We start from the raw sequence: 19,777 nt of genomic DNA on the forward strand, positions 1-19,777 counted from the left end.
AAGTGTAATGGGAAGTCACCAGAAGTTGCAGCAGGAGAGACACTCAATCTTTCTTGCATTTTTAAGACACACCTCATGCCATGGCCCATGCACTGGAACCACCTGGGGTGCCTGCTCAAAATGCACATCCCAGCCTCCCCCACCCCTGCAGCATCAGGAGTCTTAGGGACCAGCCTGGGAATCTGCATTTTAACAAGCACCTACAAATTTGAGAACCGCTGCTTTAGCAGAGATTCTTAATCTGGACATTCCCAAGTGGTCAGTGGACAGAATTCTGAGGATCCAAGAACTTGGGTGGCAAGATTTTACATCTTTACTCTCGTCTAGCCTCTAATTGGCAGTTAGTATTTCCCTCCATGATGCACGAAGGCAGCAAACCTCAGCAGGCCTAGCCAGACCTGGGACTTTGTCACCAACGGAAATCACAGACTTTTCCTGCACCTTAGAAGGCTTGCAGATATCCCGCAATGTTGCTTCCCTCCTCGCTACTTTGAAGTTACGGAATTTATTAGACTCATCTCGACCTTGTTATTTCACACATTAATAAGAAGTGTGTATATTAATACTACAATCTGATTTTTAAAAAATATGTGGATAACACCACTTTGATATAATTGATTTCCTTTGCAATTCTATGTATGTTTGTTTCATGCATTTGCAAACGTTATTTGGAGAAAGGACCCACCTGTAGGCTTCACCAGATGCCAAAGGGCTTTGTAGCCCAGAAAACCTGCAGAGAGCTGGGGAACGGAGGCACATGCAGACCTGGGCTCCCCTCACCCATGCTGTGGGGCTTTGGGCAAATCACTTTCCTTCTCTGTGCCTCAGCGTCCTCGCCTGTAAGATGGAGTCCATACCCCTACCTCGAATGCTTGTTGGAAGAAAGCAGCCAGTCCCCCCAGCTGGGCTGGCTGTGCAGTGGCAGCTGGGTTGGCTGGGCTGTGAGTACAGCTCTGCCACTTACCAACTGTGGCCCTTGGCTGGGCACTTAACCTCTCTGTCCTCAGTTTCCTCTCCTCTATAATGTGGAGATAATAACAGCACCTAACTCATGGGGTAGCTGTGCAGATGAAATGAGTTTCTATTTGTCAGGGGGCTGGGCATTCCTTGAGTGATAGATAACATGTTTGCCTTGGGGTGTCTCGCCCCTCAGGCTCAATTTGGGGTTCCCAGAGGGCCGGATCCAAGTCCTGTTCCCCTCTGCATCCCTCATAGTCCCTGACACAGAGTTCAGGTACGGAAATTGTTTGGTGCAGTGACTGCTATTTTTCAGGTGGGATTAGGATGAGGGGCCTTTGCTTTAGTGGTCAGGATAAGAGAGTGAGTCAGAATACCATCAGGCCCAGGGGACCATGTGTTCAGCCAGGAGGGTACAGGGAGGAAGAGGGCAGAGGCCAGAGCCTGCCTGGCCTTGGGATCCTCGGTAAATGTTGGATCCACATCACCCAGTTGGACAGACTCTCCCCATGATCCACTCAGCCTGGCTGTCAGTCTTGAGACAGATGAGTTTTTTCCTTTACATGTCCCATTTAATCCTCACAACCCTCTCTGAAGCTTATGAGGAAACTGAGGCTCAGAGAGGGGAGGTAACTCTCCCAAGGGCACACAGCAAGTCAGTAGCAGAGTTGGACTGACCAGAGGGGTACACTACCACCTCACAGCAGGTAAGCATTTTACTTCTTTTCTCCCCTCCGCAGTGACCAGCCCAATATTATGTTCACAGTCATGTTTTTGAGAGTGGCAGCAGGTGGCAACTAGAGTAGGAACCCGTGGTAGCATTTCCAGGCATCCCATGCCAGCCTTCTCCCTAAACCCTGCCCATCCCTGTGATCGATTGGGTTGTTCCTTGGGCTGCAGCCCTCAACCTTTGTGGTCAAATAGCAGGGAGGGGTGGGGACTGTGGCAAACTAGAGAGCACCTGTCCCCGCTAAAGGCAGCGGCCACCACTCAGCTCAGCTACTGTCTTCATGTGGGAATATGGCCCTGACCTGCCAGATTTTCAAAGAATCTAGATTTTTGTGTGATTTTTCCATTTTAAAATATTGGTGTGGCATCTAATTCAAATTTTAAAAACTGCTACACACGTGCAAAGAGAGAAAGAGAGCTAGTGAGAGAGACAGAAAGTGCGGGGGAGGATGAGGAGGAGAGGGTGGGGGAGGGAACAAAACAAACAAAAGTCTCAAAAACCCATCTTCAGGCCAGTTTGCAACTTCTGACCAACCATGTCTCAGTTCCTTTGTCTGCACAGCAGCCCCATTTTGGAGATGGGAAAAGGGAGGCTCAGGGAGATGCGAGGACTTGCCTGAGATAACCTGGCATGGGGGATGGGGACAGGGGAGCCTTTGGGGCCAGAACTCAACCTTGGACTTCTATGTTCTTACCACTACGCTTCCCCTACCAACCTCCAGGCGCCCCAGCCCATGTGGTCCAGAGCTTATTTTCACCAAAGTCAGGTCTGGATCCTGAAGAGGAAGAAAAATCATTACAGTCTGATGCTGAAGACCAAGGGCACCATGACACGTCTCAAATGCTCAGTGACTGTCTCCAGATTGCAACAGAGCCATTTCTAAAGGGCATGTCTGCCAGAGACGTTTCTGAATTGACAGGGACTGGAGTCTTGTGGAACTCAGGGGGCAAGATGGCATTGTCAAATGCGGTTCCAATGATAAACTAGTTTGTTCAGTCATGAGTGTGGAGGAGAAAGTCTTTGTTTCTCTGGGCCCAGCTCCTCAGCTTGATATGCAAGCAGTTACTGAGGACCTACTATGTGCCAAAAAGTAGACTGGGTGATTTGCTGCCATTATTTCGATTAACTTCCCCAGGAAACCTGTGAGATTGGTAGTGTTGACTGCATATTACAGATGAAGAGACTGAGGCTCAGAGTGGTTACGTAAGGGCCAAGGTCGAATCCAAACCTGCTTGACCCCAAGTCCAAGCTCTTCCCACCACAGTGAGGTATCCACATGGAAGTGGTGGAGAAGCTTTCTTTTTTGCTGACATCTGTCTGGGGGTCACAATGGGGGATGGGGTGGTCAGGAAAATTTCAAGCTTTGTGACCTTAGGCAACTCACTCGCCCTCTCTGGGCCTTTGTGGAAATGATGCAGGGCTGTATGGACGAGATGAGTCTCGGGAATAGCTCTCAGATCCATGTTCTTCATCGAACTCTGAAAATTGCCATCCTCGTGTATGGGATGCGTGGTGTTTGCTGGAACCCCTGGTCCCTGGGAAAGCTGGATAATGGAGAGTTTGCTAGATGTTTCACCCTTGCATGCAGATGTTGAGGACCATGCAGGGTATTAAAATGTTGCATTGTTGTAGAGTGTCAGGGATAGAATGACTAGACCCTGCCATATGGGGGTATATACACGCAAATGCACATGAAAGCCAGGCAAGAACCAGCATGGAGGGTCAAAGTGGGCTGGGTGGGGTCTGTGCTGACCTGGAAATGTATGCCCTGTGAGGGAGGCAGCCTCTGCTCACCCCATGGTCATGTGGGGACGCAGGTCTGATATTGCCACATGTACTGTTTTGCAAATGAATCCAGAAATCTGGATTTTTTATGTGAAGTCCCTATTTTTAAATGTTGATAATGAATTCAGATATTTTTAAAATATCGTGTGGGCCAAACAAGACATTTCTGAGGGGCTGGATTTGGCCTGTCGGCAGCTCGTTTGAGAATCCACTTGCTTTACCGAGAGGGAAACTGAGGCCCACCATGGCTAAGGGGACTTTCAGAGATCTGCAGTGTCAGGGTTCGAACTTGGGCCTGCTGACATGCGGTGTAGCTACAGCTCCCTTTTCCAGACAGCCTTTTGTCCCCAGACCTCAATCCCCGTGCCCTTATAGAGCCAGCCCATTCCCCAGTCATACAACGGCGAGCAGCCCAGGGGGCTGGAAGGGGCTTCTGACCCTCACTCTGCTCCCGACTTGCTTTGTGACATGGGCAAGTCCGAGAGCCTCCCTGGGCCTGGGATTGCTCATCTGCAGAATGGAGTCCCTCCCTAAGGCTCCCCGGGGCCTCTGGCCTTCTCCTCCCAGCCTGGCGCATCCCTGCCTCTGGGCTTCTAGTATTGACATTTTGCAAACAGCAGCTGTCATTGAGCCACTGCCAGCCTCAGAGGTCCGGCCTGTGTCATTTACATGATTTAACATGCTCAGTATCAGGGGGCCTGTCACCCACTCACAGCCAGTGGCCACTGTGCCACGACTTATTGATTTGATGTATTAAACTGATGGATTTTTTTTGAGAAAAAAAATGTTTTCTCTTGAAATGCTGTTGCATCTTGCGATTTCATATGACTTTGCAACCTTCCTCTCTGATCCCCGTCGAGGTTTTATTTGTCCAGTGGCGGATATGCACTTGTTCCAGGCTTCCCAGTCCTCCTTGGCTACGTCACATTAAGAATAAAAACAACTACAGTAATAGGTAATGAGCACTTTCGATGAGCCAGGCACTGTCATAAGCACTTGACTGAATCCTCACACCAGCCCACGAGCTGGGTATACTATTTATCCCCAATTTACAGGCGAGAAAACTGAGGTTCATTGGGGACATATCTCAGCTGGCCTATCTGAGCTGGGAGTCACCTGGGTGGGCTGGCCTTGTGCTGATTCACCACCTCTGATAATCACTGTAATTGCTAATAATTATTCTTATTAGCAAGGAATAGTCATACCTAACTTTCTATTACACCCATTTTTCAATTGAGAAAGCTGAGGGACAGAAGGGTCAGGCCCCCGCTCAAGGTCACACAGCCAAGACATGGTTCCCATGTATGTTTCTCCACCCGACCCAGGAGCTGGCTCTGGAAGCTATCCCAGGGAGGGAGGGATCCAGGGCGAAGGAAATCGTTCTTGCAAACCCATCAATTCCATCAATGAAGGGTCAGAGTTGGCACCACAAAGCTGTTTTTTAAATAGACAAAAAGTGCAGCTAACAGGATTAGCTGTCACCCTACGGGCCCCACACCTGGTGAGAAATCATTTCATTTCTTCTGCCCCTGGAGGTCACCTGCTCTGCAAATCGAGCCATTAGCGGTGAGTTTCAGAGACTTGGGACAATCATCTCCATGATTATGAAGCCTTTTCCCAACGTCACCAAGGCAGGACCCAGCCAGCCCTGCCAGCCTCTGTCTTTTCTGACTTCTATTTGCACATGTGCGTGCATTCTATAGCAGTAATCATAATAGTGAACATTTATTGCGGGCCAGGCACTGAGTAATGATTCCCTATTGTTTATTCCCGTACCACCAATACCTACTGTTCTAGCATTGACTCAGTTTTCCTTAAGGTGACTTACTTTTTTATATGTACATTTATTTTTTATTTTATTTTATTTTATTTTATTTATTTATTTATTTATTTTTTAAATTTTATTTTGTCGATATACATTGTGGCTGATTATTGCTCCCCATCACCAAAACCTCCCTCCCTCCTCCCTCCCCCCTCCCCCCCAACAATGTCCTTTCTGTTTGCTTGTCGTATCAACTTCAAATAATTGTGGTTGTTATATCTTCTCCCCCCCCCCGGTTTTGTGTGTGTGTGTGTGTGAATTTATATATTAATTTTTAGCTCCCACCAATAAGTGAGAACATGTGGTATTTCTCTTTCTGTGCCTGACTTGTTTCACTTAATATAATTCTCTCAAGGTCCATCCATGTTGTTGCAAATGGCAGTATTTCATTCGTTTTTATAGCTGAGTAGTATTCCATTGTGTAGATGTACCACATTTTCCGTATCCACTCATCTGATGATGGACATTTGGGCTGGTTCCAACTCTTGGCTACTGTAAAGAGTGCTGCGATGAACATTGGGGAACAGGTATACCTTCGACTTGATGATTTCCATTCCTCTGGGTATATTCCCAGCAGTGGGATAGCTGGGTCGTATGGTAGATCTATCCGCAATTGTTTGAGGAACCTCCATACCATTTTCCATAGAGGCTGCACCATTTTGCAGTCCCACCAGCAATGTATGAGAGTTCCTTTTTCTCCGCAACCTCGCCAGCATTTATCGTTCAGGGTCTTTTGGATTTTAGCCATCCTAACTGGGGTTAGATGGTATCTCAATGTGGTTTTGATTTGCATTTCTCGGATGCTGAGTGATGTTGAGCATTTTTTCATATGTCTGTTGGCCATTTGTATATCTTCCTTAGAGAAATGCCTACTTAGCTCTTTTGCCCATTTTTTAATTGGGTTGCTTGTTTTCTTCTTGTAAAGTTGTTTGAGTTCCTTCTATATTCTGGATATTAATCCTTTGTCAGATGTATATTTTGAAAATATTTTCTCCCACTCTGTTGGTTGTCTTTTAACTCTGTTAATTGTTTCTTTTGCTGTGCAGAAGCTTTTTAGTTTGATATAATCCCATTTGTTTATTTTTCCTTTGGTTGCCCGTGCTTTTGGGGTCATATTCATGAAGTCTGTGTCCAGTCCTATTTCCTGAAGTGTTTCTCCTATGTTTTCTTTAAGAAATTTTATTGTTTCAGGGTGTATATTTAAATCCTTAATCCATTTTGAGTTGATTTTAATATACGGTGAGAGGTATGGATCTAGTTTCATTCTCCTGCATATGGATATCCAGTTATCCCAGCACCATTTGCTGAAGAGGCAGTCCCTTCCGCAGTGAATAGGCTTGGTGCCTTTGTCAAAGATCAGATGGCAGTAAGTGTGTGGGTTGATTTCTGGATTCTCTATTCTATTCCATTGGTCAGTGTGTCTGTTTTTATGCCAGTACCATACTGTTTTGGTTATTATAGCTTTGTAGTATAGCTTAAAGTCAGGTAGTGTTATGCCTCCAGCTTTATTTTTTTTGCTCAGCATTGCTTTGGCTATGCGTGGTCTTTTATTGTTCCATATAAATGACTGGATAGTTTTTTCCATTTCTGAGAAAAATGTCTTTGGAATTTTGATGGGGATTGCATTGAATCTGTATATCACTTTGGGTAGTATGGACATTTTCACTATGTTGATTCTTCCAATCCAAGAGCATGGGATATCTTTCCATCTTCTTGTATCCTCTCTAATTTCTCTCAGCAGTGGTTTGTAGTTCTCATTATAGAGATTTTTCACCTCCTTGGTTAACTTATATGTACATTTAAAAGGGAACTAGATCAGTGATTCTCAAATTTGAGTGTGCAGGAGCATCTGCTGGAGGGCCCATTAAAACACAGAGTGGGTCCCATTCTTGGGGTTTCTGATTCAGTAGCTCTGGGCTGGGGCCTAAGAATCCGTCCCGCAAGTTCCCAGGTGATCCTGATGCTGCAGATCAGGAACCACACTGAGACCACTGGCTTAGATCACTACTCTAATTGGAAACTAGGATCCCTTGCCATAAAAGAAGATGTGTCAGTGAGGGTCCTTGCAGAGAACAGAGTCCTGCAAACAGTTCAAATGAAGATACTTTAGTGAAGTAACTCCTTACAGAGGCATGGGAAGGGTTAAGAGAATCTGAGGCCCCCAAAGGCTAGCAAGAGTGGGGAGCTGTAACTACCCTTGGGCTGAAGGAGGAATGGGATGGAACAATGTTCTGGAGCCGGTGAGAGCCAAAGCTGCGAGGGTGAATCATGGGAGCTATAGTCATGGCAGGAGGTCAGGAAGACGAGGTCCCCAGAGATGTGGCTCAAGACAGGGAGGGAACAGGGAAGAAACACCCTGACTTCTCACTCCTCCTGCCTCTGATCTCCAACTGGTACCTCCCATTGGCTGAACGTGGTGGGAGGGCTGGGGAGCCTGGTGACGCCATTTCAAGGAGGCAGCCTCCTGGTGGGGACAGGAGTGAGAAGGGACCCCTGGAGAATTACCAGCACAGGGGGTAACGGTCACGTTGTTACTCAGTTCTGCTTGGGAACTACCAACATTCTGAGCCCGAGACCTGCCTCGTCTTTGTTTCAAGAACTGATAAGTGTTAGGAGGGTGTTAACGACACATTAGCAGCACACAGAGACTCTGTTGATTGAGGTCCTAAGAATTAAAACAGTCACAGGAAAGTGACTAGCTTTTGCACTTGTTGGTTCAGCCAACTCCATGCTGTGACTCAACACCACTTTAAGCACCCCCTCTCCTGGTGGGAAACACAGATGTGTAGACCACACCCCTGTGTCACCCACCTCAGGGGACTTATTCACCATCTCACATCAGGCATTGGTGGGAGCTGCTGCTGGGGGGGCAGAGTGAGGGGCACCCACCGTGTCTGACACGCCTTCACAGCCCCCTGCGCTCTCCCCTTGCATTGCAGTGCTATCCCCTTGCATCCCACCTGGTGCCCAGTTCTCTTTTGCCCCACATGCTTTCATCGGCTCCCGTGCCACCTGCAGCTACCATCTTGATAGTCACAACAGATATGTGGTGAGCGTCTACGCCTGGCCAATGCCCCACATCTGTCCAAGCTCCAGCTGCCTCCTGGATGTCCCTGCTGATGTCCTGCAGCTCACGTGGACTCTGCACATCCAGAAGTGGCCTCATCGACTTCCTGCCTTAGCATTGTCTCATTCTCAGTGAAGAATGTCACCATCTGCTTAGGTGGCCAAGCCAGAAACATGGTGGCACTCTGGCCTCCTCCTTCTCTTTTGCTGCCATGTTCATAGGTCTTGTATTAGTCTCTTTCTGTTCCTTATAACGTAACACCTGAAACTGGGTAACTTGTAAAGAAATGAAATTTATTTCTTAAAGTTTGGAGGCTGGGAAGTTCAAGATATAGGGAACACATATGGTGAGGGCCTTCTTCTTGGTGGGAACTCTACAGAGTCCTGTGGTGACCAGCTTATCAACATGGCAAGAGTGGGCTGGGCACGAGACAGCTGGCTTGCTCACTCGCCCTCCTTGTAAAGCCATCAGAGCCACACCCATCACTCCATGAATGGATTAATCCACTCACAAGGGCACAGTCCTCACAATCTAATCACCTCCTAAAGGGCCCACCTTTCAAATACCCTAACAGAATTTCCCACCCTCTTAACACTGTTACAACGGGGATTGAATTTCCAATACATGAACGTTTGGGGGACACATGTGACCCACAGTAGGTCTGCAGACCACTGAGTCCACTGCTCAGGGGCTGTCAAGTTTGCCACTTGTCCTCATCCCCATCGTGGCCATGGCCCAAGGCTACTGTCTCTTACATGGGCTTGGCTGAATCTTCTGGAAGGTGGCCCTATGCACACGTTTCCCTTCCTTCCTTCTCTGCTCTCCTCCCAACATGTGGTGTTCCCTTGCTAAGACCCTTCAGCATGTCCTCACTTGCCTCTGAACACGGGCCAAGCCCAGCCTCCCCAGTCTGGCTTCCAAGAGGCCTCAAGACTGTCTTCTCTGCCCTCTGGTCTCCTTTCTCCTCACAGCTGGTGGTCAGCTGGACTTGGGATGGCTGAGAACCAAAGCCCACTCCATCTATTCAGTGGCCATCCTCTTCCAGGACTCCTGGTTCAGGAACTGCTTGGGATGCTGGAGAATGAGAGCCTTGACTAGGGAATCCTGACCTTCCCTCCCTGTCCCTGTCTGTACCCCCCACCCCACCACACACACCCAGAGAGGCTACTGCAACCTGCTAAGAGCAGGAGAATATGATTTCAAAGTGGCCACTCTATCCTGGTTACAACCTCTCTATCCATGATAGTCAGAGTCAGAGGGGTCTGTGTTTGAATCCAGATAATCCCTTAGAACCACAGTTTTCTCATCTGTAAAATGGGTGACACATCACTGCCTTGCAGGGTTGTTAGGAGGATTTGGTAGATAATTCATGTGGATCCTTGTGTCAGGTCAGAATTCCCCAGAGGCAGCCCTGCGAGGAGGACTCACGTGCAAGTCATTTATAAAGGAGATGCTCCCAGGGGAGACTGGTCAGGGAATAGGGAGGAGGGAAAGTAAGGGGAAGATGTCAGGCCAGTCTAGCCCTTGGTGGCTTTGCAGCATGGGTCTCATTGTTGTTCCATCCAGAGCCACTGGCTGACGACAGCACAGAGAGGGAAAAGTAAATTCCCAGCTGCTTTCTGCACAAAGGTGGGCAAAATGGGCTGAGCTGCCCTAGGATAATCCTCCAAAGACAGAAACTCTAAAAAGCGAGCTGAGGTGGGACACCAATATTGTCCCTTATGACTTGGCATGTAATAATAACCCCGTTACTCTTGGCCCGTATTGTGACACTTGTTGCTACTATTACTACCACCACAACAATAACTGTTATCGTTATTAATCCCCTTGGCTTGGGTGGGCTGCAACTTTCAGACAGATGTGAGCCTGGTGAGAAGATAGGGGAATACATCTAGCGATCTAGCAGGAATCAGAGGCAGAACGCCAGCAAGCGTCTGAGGCCCCAGGGCCTGGTTCTCCATGGTTAACTCTCTTCTGGAGCATCCCAGCCCCCAGGCCCAGCCAGCCTTCTATCACTTCTGAAAGAGCAGAGCTGGGCCCTGCTGTGAGGCAGACAGGAGGGGAGGCCTGGCCCCGGGCCCAGGTGGGCAGGGCCTGGAGGAGGGGGTGGTGTGGGGGAGGCAGCTGAGTCAGCGAGCTTCTAGCTGCTCCATGGTGAGGGGTGGCCCTGCCAGTGCCTGCAGGGTGTGGAGCAGCAGCAGCTCCAAGGTGGAGGCTGCTGGGTTGGGGATGAAAGCCCTGGGGGCGGCCACCCTCCTGGTGTGGCTCAGCTCTCCCTGGATTTCCTCCTTCTTCTTGCTGCTTGGTGGGCCTTGGGCCAGCAAAGGGCCTCAGAGGCTATGAGTGTGTGGTGCCAGGGGGTGTTTTAACAACATCCAGGCTCCCAAGAACACATTATTCTGTTACAGAAATCCAAGGGATTGCCCAGGAGATATGATATTTTTGTAGCAAAAGAAAAAAAAAAGAAAAGTTTTCCAAGCCTCTAACCGTCCTGTTGTCCTAGGCATGATAGTGGGTGTTTCAGGATCTGGGTTCTTTATCAGGGAGCAGATAGGGACTCAAAAGTTGCTGTTTATTTGGTTTATTTGATAAACAGTATTTATTGGATATTCCCGGCATCTTCCAGGTGAAAGGAACAACTTGTACAAAGGCAGAGAGGTGGGAAAGGACATGTTTAACAGCTTCAGAGAACAGAAAAGCTGCAGATGAGGACTCTTAGTTGTAAAGGATAGAAATTACTACCTCAAGCTGGCTTGAGCAAGACAAGGAATTAATTGGTTCATATGATTGAAAGAACAAAGGATAGGCAGCTTCAGGCATGGCTGGATCTAGGGGCTTATTCTGTGTCATCAGGACACAATCTTTCTCCATCTCTTGGCCCTGCGTTCTATGGCATTGTCTTCACTCTCAGGAAGGTCATGGCCATTGATGATTCAGTCAGTTCCATCTTTCCATCTTTCCAGTCTCAAACTTAGTGGAAAGCAAAACCTCAGTGGCTGACTCTCATTGAACTGACTTGGGTCATGAGTCCATCTTGGACTGGCCAGGCCTGGTCCACAGTCCCTTCTCTACAGTATGGGCCTTGCTGAACCATGTGGCAAGTGTAGCTTAGAAGGCAAATCATGCAGATGTGTTTCTAGTTCCATCTTCTATTCCCCACCCTTTTTCTCAGAAATCCCATGTGCCCCACAATGCCATGTCTCTAGCCTTGACCTCAGTCAAGAGCTGCTGGGCTCCATTTCTGGTCACCACTGGATCTGTCTCCACCACATTCCTCCCATATAACGACTGTAATAGCACACACGGTTTGAGCTCAAACTCTTTACATTGCTATGTAATTGAATCCTCACAGCACCACAATACTATAATTGTTATTATCCCCATTTTATAGACGAATAAACTGAGGCATGAAGAGGTTCATTCCTGAAGCAATGACTTGGCAGGACATGGAGCTCTGATAGGCTAAATATGAGTCATGTGCCCAAACCCGGAGCCAGGATGTTGGCCAGCCGCAACAGAATCACACAGCCTGAAAGAGAAAGGGGATCCCCAAATAAAAAGCAGGTAGGAAGAGGAGGAGATAATAGTGTGGAGAAGGAAAAACAAAAGATGCCCCTAAACCAGGTGGCCAATAATAGTAACCCAATTTGGACCAATTTAGGAAAAGAGAGAGCTATGCTATTTCAGGGAATACAAGGAAAGTTTGAACAGCAAAACCACTGGAAGGGCAGGGGTGCAGGTGGCCTTCAGGAATGGCTGGAACCAGGTGCTCACATGGTCAGAATGCTCTGAGCTTCTCTCTACAGGTCTACTTCAGTGGTTCCATGCTCAGAATCCCAGAGAAGGGCTTTGACTGGTCAATTCTAGGTCAGATGATCATATTGGATCAATCAGCTGTATCCAGGAAGACAAGACCACACCAGAACATGGTGGCTCCAGGGAGAGCCCACAGGTTGAAGTCATGGGAGTAGCAATAGTGGTTTCCAGGAAAAAGTGGGGTAGGGTACAGGTCAGATAAAAGTGCAGGTGTTTTCTGAGGGCAAGCGTGATGCATGTGAGTTGGGATACTTATAGCTGCAGGTAACAGAGAAACTCACACTAAGTGGCTTAACAATAGGGAAATTTGTCTCATGTGAAAAGTCCAGCATGGGATAGCCCTCAGGGCTGGCGATTGGCCCCACGATGTCATCTTTCCATGGCTCTGCTCAGCAACTACGTATCAGCTTTGTCCTAAGCTGGTGCCTCTTGGCCATAAGATGGCTCCAGCAACAGTTGTCTAACAGATGAGAAAGAGAAAGCAAGCCTCTCGTCCAGCACAGGATGAGTCCTTCCCTCCAATCTGAAGGGGCCCACTTACAGGTCGCATGCAGCTCTGGGCCAATAATGGCCACCCAGAGAATGCCCTGCTCTGGCTGACTTAGGCTTGGGCTCGAGCTAACCCTGGTGAGGAGGACGGGCAGCCATCATTGCCTTGCATCAGTCAGGACCCAGCCTAGGACCGAGGTCTATTCTAAAACAACTTGCTACCCACAATGGGTGGGGGGAGGAATGGACACGGGGAGAGTCCCCCTTAGTGGCCCCTCATCTCATGACCTTCCTGCCTCTGCTGCACAGGGGTCCTGTGGCTATCGGTGGTCTCCGAGGTGCTCTACATACTCCTGCTGGTGGTTGGCTTCAGCCTCATGTGTCTCGAGCTGTTCCACTCCAGCAATGTCATCGACGGGCTCAAGCTCAATGCCTTTGCAGCCGTCTTCACGGTGCTCTCAGGTAAGGCCTCAGGCCAGCAGCCAAAGGCATGGCTGGTCCCAGTCCACAGAGCCAGAGCACACCTAACCCAAGTGCTCGGAGCAGAGGGGAAACCAGTCCTGATTGTACCCCCTGGGAGACTGTGAGCAAATCACTTTTCTCTGAACCTCATTTTTACCATTTGTAAAAATGTCCACTCACTTAGTCACCCATCCGACACGAATTACTGAGGGTCTGTCCTGTGCCAGGCAGTGTGCCAAGTACTGGGGTGGGTTATAGTCATGAAAAAAGCAGACAGTTCCAGCCCTCATGGAGCTTAATATGTGTGGGAGAGAGAAGTGGATGAACTTGAGATATCTTTAGGACACACGGTGTGGGGATGGATTTGTGGCACGAGGGAGAGGCAGGTGGTGGTGCAGAATGGGGGGACGGAGGTACCTTTCACAGGGGAATAAAAGAGGAGCCAATTTGGTGGAGGGCATGTCACTTCTCTGCTTGAGCTATGTTAGAGACCTGCATGCGGAGATGCCAAGTAGGAAGTTGAGTGATAGGACACATCTGAAAGCTCAAGAGCATGTGGGGTGGGCAGAGATTGTGGGCAATGGGCACAGAGCCAAGGATTCTGAGGATTTTAGGAAGAATGAGATGGTCAACAGAATCATATAACTGAGAGAGATGGAGATAGAGGGCGCCAAGAAAGGCTGTCGGGTTAGATGGCCAGGTGCCCAGAGTAGTCTCAACAGATCCAGGTCACTGGGGGTTAAGCGAGGAGTGTGCTAGAAGGAGGAGAGGAAGCCCATAAACTATAACTTCAGGAGGCCTGACAGATAGAGTGGTGGCTTGGCTGTGTAAGACATCTGTTCCTAAAAAGCCAAATGTAAATTGAATTTCTATAAATCTAATCCTATTCTTCACGCATTGGAAGAGCTCTCTATTTAATGAAACTGAGACGATGAGCCTTTTGGTAAGGGAAATAATCACCCCCTAATTGAGGTAGGTGCATATGCCAGAGGGATCCCTTAGAGAACAGAGAGCCGAATTGAAGGAATCAAAGCACACTCCATAGATCAAAACACGCATGGCCTGTCATTCCCAGGACATGGGAAATCTAACTGCAATAGTAAAGAAAAGAGAAAAAAACCAATTGTCATAACATGGTGTTGGTTTTGGCCCCCACTCACCGCATCCCCAGCTCTCTAGGACTGAGGATCTGTTTATACTTTCCTTCATCTTTTATTCGTTTGCTCAACCGACATTCATCGAAGGCCTACTGGGCATCGGGTTCTAGATCAGGTTTGGAGGAGTCGAAGGAGAAAGACTCAGTCCTTGCCCTCACCGAGTTTGCAATCCTGTAGCGAGACAGACTGGTCAAATGATTGTAACCTGGCATGTTGACCTCTCTGCACCAGGTGTGGGGCGGGAGTCCTGAGGAGGGGCACCCATGTTTGCCCAGGGAGTAGGGATGGGTGGGGCATGGGGAAGGCAGCATTTGAGCTGAGACCTGGAAAATAAGTCAGAGTTTGTTTGGTGGACAACTTGGGGAGGGCGTTCCAGGTGGAGGGAACAGCAGGGGCGAAGGCCTCGTGAGGTGGGGTACTGTGGGAGCTTCACGTAGTTCAGAATGGCAGGAAGGCAGAGAGTGTGGCCAGCAGGATGCTGAGAGATGAGGCTGGAGAGCTGGGTGAGGGGGCTTTGCAAAGGTCTTTAGCTTTTACCATGAAGGCAATAGGGAGCCACTGAAGAATTTGGAGCAAGGGGCAACGTGGGTAGTTTTGCATTTGGGGATGATCTCTCTGGGTTTGGAATGGAGCAGGAATGGAGGTGGGGAAGCCAGCCAGGAGGCTGCTGTGCGATCAGGGTGAGAAACCATGAGTCCTCGACCCAGTGGAGTAGCAGTGGGCATGAGAGAGTGTAGACCCCCCGCCTACCATGCAGGAGGTAAAGTCAGCAGGGCTTGGGAACTGGGTAGGGGAGGTGGGTGGGAGTGGGTGGTTAGGGAAAACAAAGTCAAGATCCAGTTTCTAGCTTGAGTCCACCAAATTCAGGGGATCCGTGAACCTGAATGGAGGAAAAATTACATCTCTGTTTCTTTAACTTGTAACTGTCATTTAGCATTTCCTTCAACAAACAGCAGTAGTGGGGGCAGGACTGTGACATAGTCACCAGTAGTAACTCATACTCTTCATAACACACTATAGTTGCCCATATCTTGAAACTCACTCCTTCAAAAGTATTATTAGAGCTGAATCTTATTGTTTAATATGTTAACGAAAAAGCCCATATATTCCCGTACAACAAATTTGTTTGGATATTTTGCTATCTGTATTTCAGTATAATTCATTTCCTCTGTAATCCTATATATTTTATTTTATGCAGCTGAAATTGTTATTCTGAGAAGGGGCCTATAGGTCCAGATGGCCAGAGTCTCCGATCCGGGTGACCCCTCTCTGTCCTTTCCCACCAAGATGGGGAAAGCAGGAGGAGAGCTGGGGGTGGGGTGGGGGGCACATGACCAGTCCATTTTGAACAGGGTGGGTGTGGTGTGCGTGGGGCATTGAGGCTGCTCTCTCCTTTGTCAGTGGTTTCATCTCCCCTCCTTTTCTTCCCTCCACCAGGCATTAAAGAATCCCCTCCATTATCATAAGCATCTGGCCCTCCCCTTCTACTTGCTTTCTTGAGTCACAAAACATGGGTTGGTTGTTAGCCCAAGGCAGCCATCTCCAGTTCTGCAAGCAGCCTCCTTGCAGGGTGGGAGGTGGGAGACTCTTCCCTCCACCTCCAAGGGCTTACTGAAGTTCATACCCCTCAAAAAACCCAAACATCCAGGTTTCCTCTTAGTGGGGAGTCCCACTGCTAAAGAAAATAAGATTGCCTCCATAATTCCTGGCAGATAAACAATCCAGGGCTCAGGGAGGTTAATTGACTTGCCCAAGGTCACACAGCTGGTCAATTGTGGATCTGGGATTAAACCTGGCTCCTGCTGGCTTCAAAGCCCCGTGCTCTTTTCACAGGGTCACACTGCAGGAGTGACCAGGCGGGAGGGAGAAGACTTTTAAATCCTCAGAAAACAGTAACTGAGAAGTAAGTAGCAGCCAGATGATGTAATAGACCAGAGTAGCAAGTGGTGGAGAGAAAGTATGTTGTATTAGTGCCTGGTGGGAGATAAATGCACTCCAGAGACATGACACAAGATGAACTTCTAGGCGGCTGCAAAGAGCCAGGTGTCTAACCTTCCTGGCCAGGAAGAAATGGGAAGCTGGCCTTTAGGGGACCCCTGGAGAACAGGGCAAGGGGTAGACAGGGCTGGGCAGAGGCTGGTAACCGAGTCCATCTGGGGAGAGGTTGGGTTCTGACATCTGCTGGACCAGCTCAGCCCAAGTCAGTGAGCTCTAGGGTAGAGAAGAAAGCAGAGTTTGGAGCAGCCCCTCGGCTCAAGCCAATTTTTATAATTAATTATTATACTTACCAATTGGTTATGATCAGTCACAATAGCCAACATTGACTGAGATTGACAAAGACTCTCCTTTGTCCCAATTTGAATCAGGTTCCCCTGAGTCCTGTTTCCGACCAGGCTCTGACCGTGGGCTCTGTCCTCGACTCTTAGTCCAGTTTTAGCAAGGGTCCTCCTGAGTCAGGTTAGTGAAAACCCGCCACCTTTGATATCTGATCAAATTCCTCATCCCTCACACATCCCCCTCGATGTGTTATCGCTCTGGCCTGCCTTCAGCAAAGATGGACTTAACCAGAACCCCCGACCTCTGATGTCTCCTCATAGTGATTTTTCCATCCACTGACCCTGCCCTGCTCCCTGGCTGTAAATCTCCACCTGTCCTTGTGTTCAGAATTGAGCCCTATCTTTCTCCCCTACTGCGAAACTCCCATTGCAGGGGTCCCTCTTAAATAAAGTCTTCCTTCCATCTTTGGCTAAAGTGGACAGTTTTTTCTTTAACAGATGCTACCATGCACTGGCCCTGGAGTCAGCTTTCCCCATGTACTAATATCCTTACTCGTCATGGTGTCCTTGACAGGAAGGGACTAACATTATGTCCATTCTACAGATGAGAAAACTGACTTACCTGCGGTCACGTACTTGTAAGTTGTTGAATCCTAGGGCCTGCCAAGTTGAAGTGCTCTGAGCAGAGCTTAGCACCTAGACTTCAGCTTTTTCTTCTTCTTATTCCAGCAGTAGGCCAGGACCCAAGGGATGGGGCCCAGCTGGTGGGGCTTGAAATCTTCAGTAGAGGGAGAAGTGGTGTTCCAACCCCAGCCAGCAGGGCTGTCTTCCCAATGCAGTGTCTCTGGCAGAAGTGGCTGTGTGCGAGGCTGGCCCCTGAGGGCTGACGGGTGGTGGAGGTGGGGGTGGCAATTGTCAGGCCACCGGCCCAGGGCTCACTTCTCCAGCAGGCACAGGCACCTAGGGCTCACCGTACTTCTAGGAACCCATGAAATGTTTTGAGTTTTTGATTTTTTGATGGCTGGCTGGTACAGGAATCCAAACCCATGACCTTGGTGTTACAAGGCTACGCTCTAACCAATTGAGCTCACTGGCCAGCCCCAAAATGTTTTTTAATTTTGACATCTTTTAAAGTCAGAAGAAAAATATGAATGTAGTAATGAAAATATAGAATGAATCCAGACTGGATTATATTTGTCTTTATACCATTACAGTCATAAAATGTAATTTTTAATATTTCTTTTATGGAGGAATAGACTCATAAAGGCGAAAGTGCTGAGAACCCATGAAAGTTGTAATGTGGCCCTGAACTGGGCCATGGCTTTTCTAGGGCTCTCAGGACTGAGCAAGACTATTTCCAGGCCGGGGGCTGCCTCAGCTGCCAGCGTCCCCACTGCCCTGTTTTTGCGACTTCAGTCGAGAGATGCTGGAGAAGACAGGGCTCCCTGGGCCACCTTCTCGTCCCCCAGTGACCAGGGTCATAGTCCCGTAAGGGCTGTGAGAGCAGGCTGCGAAGATTGCTGTTTGTCCCCAGCTCCTCCAAAAAATGAGGCTGATGTACTTAGGAAAATAAGAAAGTCATTTGGAAAATTCCTGCACAGTCCAACTAACTGTGAGCTTTTAGTAAAAACTGCATAGGCACAAAGGGAAATCTGTCCATTTCCGGGAAATAATCAGCCTCGTGGAGCAGCCAGCAAGAGTCTATTTAGTTATGTAACGACAAAATGAAAATTTACGATAAGACAAAAATTAGCAAGGACAAGGTAACTCTTTGGAATCTGGACTTTGGGCACCATTTGAAGAATGAGGTGCGAGTTGAGGAAGCTCCTTCATGGCCTGCAGGGTGGACACTAGTGATGTACTTTGGACAGGGGTTTGGGGACCTGGAGGCCAGGACAATGCATGCGGATGTCACTGTCCTGCAAACACACATGTCCTTGAGAACTGGACTGTGAGGCGGGCGAGTGCCTCTCCCAGGGCCTGCTCCTTGGCTTTGCCATCAGGGGCTCCCAGGACGCTGGGGTCTAAGTTCTGTGTCCAGTCCCAGCATTGTCCCCCCGAGTGAAGTTTCCTTCCCATCCCACCTGTCACTGCATGTGTTGGATTTTTCTTGGCACTTACTGTTATTGTGGTGACTTGTGGTTTTACTGTATTTATGCTTCTAACTGTAAACCACCACAAAATATTTCAGGACAAGTTTCTTGAGACTTTACTTCCACTAGCCATGCCTGCCACCCTAGCCTATGCTGGAAGAATCCCCCAACCTATCCCCCTCTGTTCAGTCCCCCTGCCCTGGCCAACCAGGTCTCTTGCCCATAGCTTAGAGGGCAAGTACTTTTGTGTCTAAAAATGCAGAGGGTCTAAGTCAGAGATGTGAGTATTTACATATTATTAAAGTTTCTTCTGGTTCCAAGTGACAAGAACCCAATCAAATTAGCTTATAAAAGGGTGGCAGTGGTAGAAATCTGTTGTTTCTTGTAATTGAAAAGTGCAGAGTGGTTAGGCTTCAGGCACAGCTGCATCCAGGTGATCATGTCATTAGGAATCTATCTGCATCTCTAAGCTGCCTTCTTCTGTGTTAGCATCACTCTCAGTCAGCCTCTGTCCATGTGGAGAGAAGGATGGATGGTTACAACCAGATTTTGGCTTATATAAGCTTCCAGAGGTAGGGAGAGCTCCTTTCCAACAGTTCCTGCAAAATTCTGAGGAGGACTTTAATTAGACCCATTAGGTTTTTAGACTCATTTCTGAGCCAATCACCATGCCAGAGGATAAAATACTCGGATTAGCCACGTCCGGGCCACTTGGCATGCCCATGGTGTGGGCTTAGTCATGTACCAAGCAGGATTCGTACGCAGTGGTGGGCAAATGGTTACCCAAAGGAACTGGCTGACTACATGTCCAAATGGGTTGTCAAATTCGGCAATTATCAGAGGGTCAGAGGTGGAGCTAAAGGACTGGGAGCCCTAGAAATGGCAGAAGTCTTAATTTGGGTTCCTCCAAAGCAGACCCTAAGATGAAGAGGTGAGTACAAATAGTTTACGTAGTAGGTGATCCCAGGAAGTGTGGGGGTGGGGGGGAGTGGAGAAGTAGGCCAGAGGGGAGGAAAGCCAATGAAGGGGGTATTGGTGAGTAGGTGACCCCTGTGGGCCATCAGGGGCAGTCCTGCCTGGAGGTGGTGTAGAACACCCTCAGAACCGCTCATTCAAGGGGTGA

General features: G+C 48.6%; 1 protein-coding gene across 3 annotated transcripts in view; it reads left to right on the forward strand.

The window, feature by feature from the left end:
* The window catches only part of GSG1L (GSG1 like), a 216,854-nt gene that overhangs the window by 117,378 nt on the left and 79,699 nt on the right, over positions 1–19,777 (forward strand). For 2 of the 3 annotated variants that reach the window (XM_063101198.1, XM_063101199.1), the window contains one exon: positions 12,976–13,128. The exons of the other annotated variant lie outside the window; for it this stretch is intronic. In XM_063101198.1, the coding sequence (XP_062957268.1) occupies positions 12,976–13,128 (153 nt within the window). The remainder of the gene's footprint in view (positions 1–12,975; positions 13,129–19,777) is intronic. 3 annotated transcript variants of the gene reach the window in all.

The sequence above is a fragment of the Cynocephalus volans genome, chromosome 6 (assembly GCF_027409185.1).
Source record: "Cynocephalus volans isolate mCynVol1 chromosome 6, mCynVol1.pri, whole genome shotgun sequence".
NCBI classification, from domain to species: domain Eukaryota; kingdom Metazoa; phylum Chordata; class Mammalia; order Dermoptera; family Cynocephalidae; genus Cynocephalus; species Cynocephalus volans.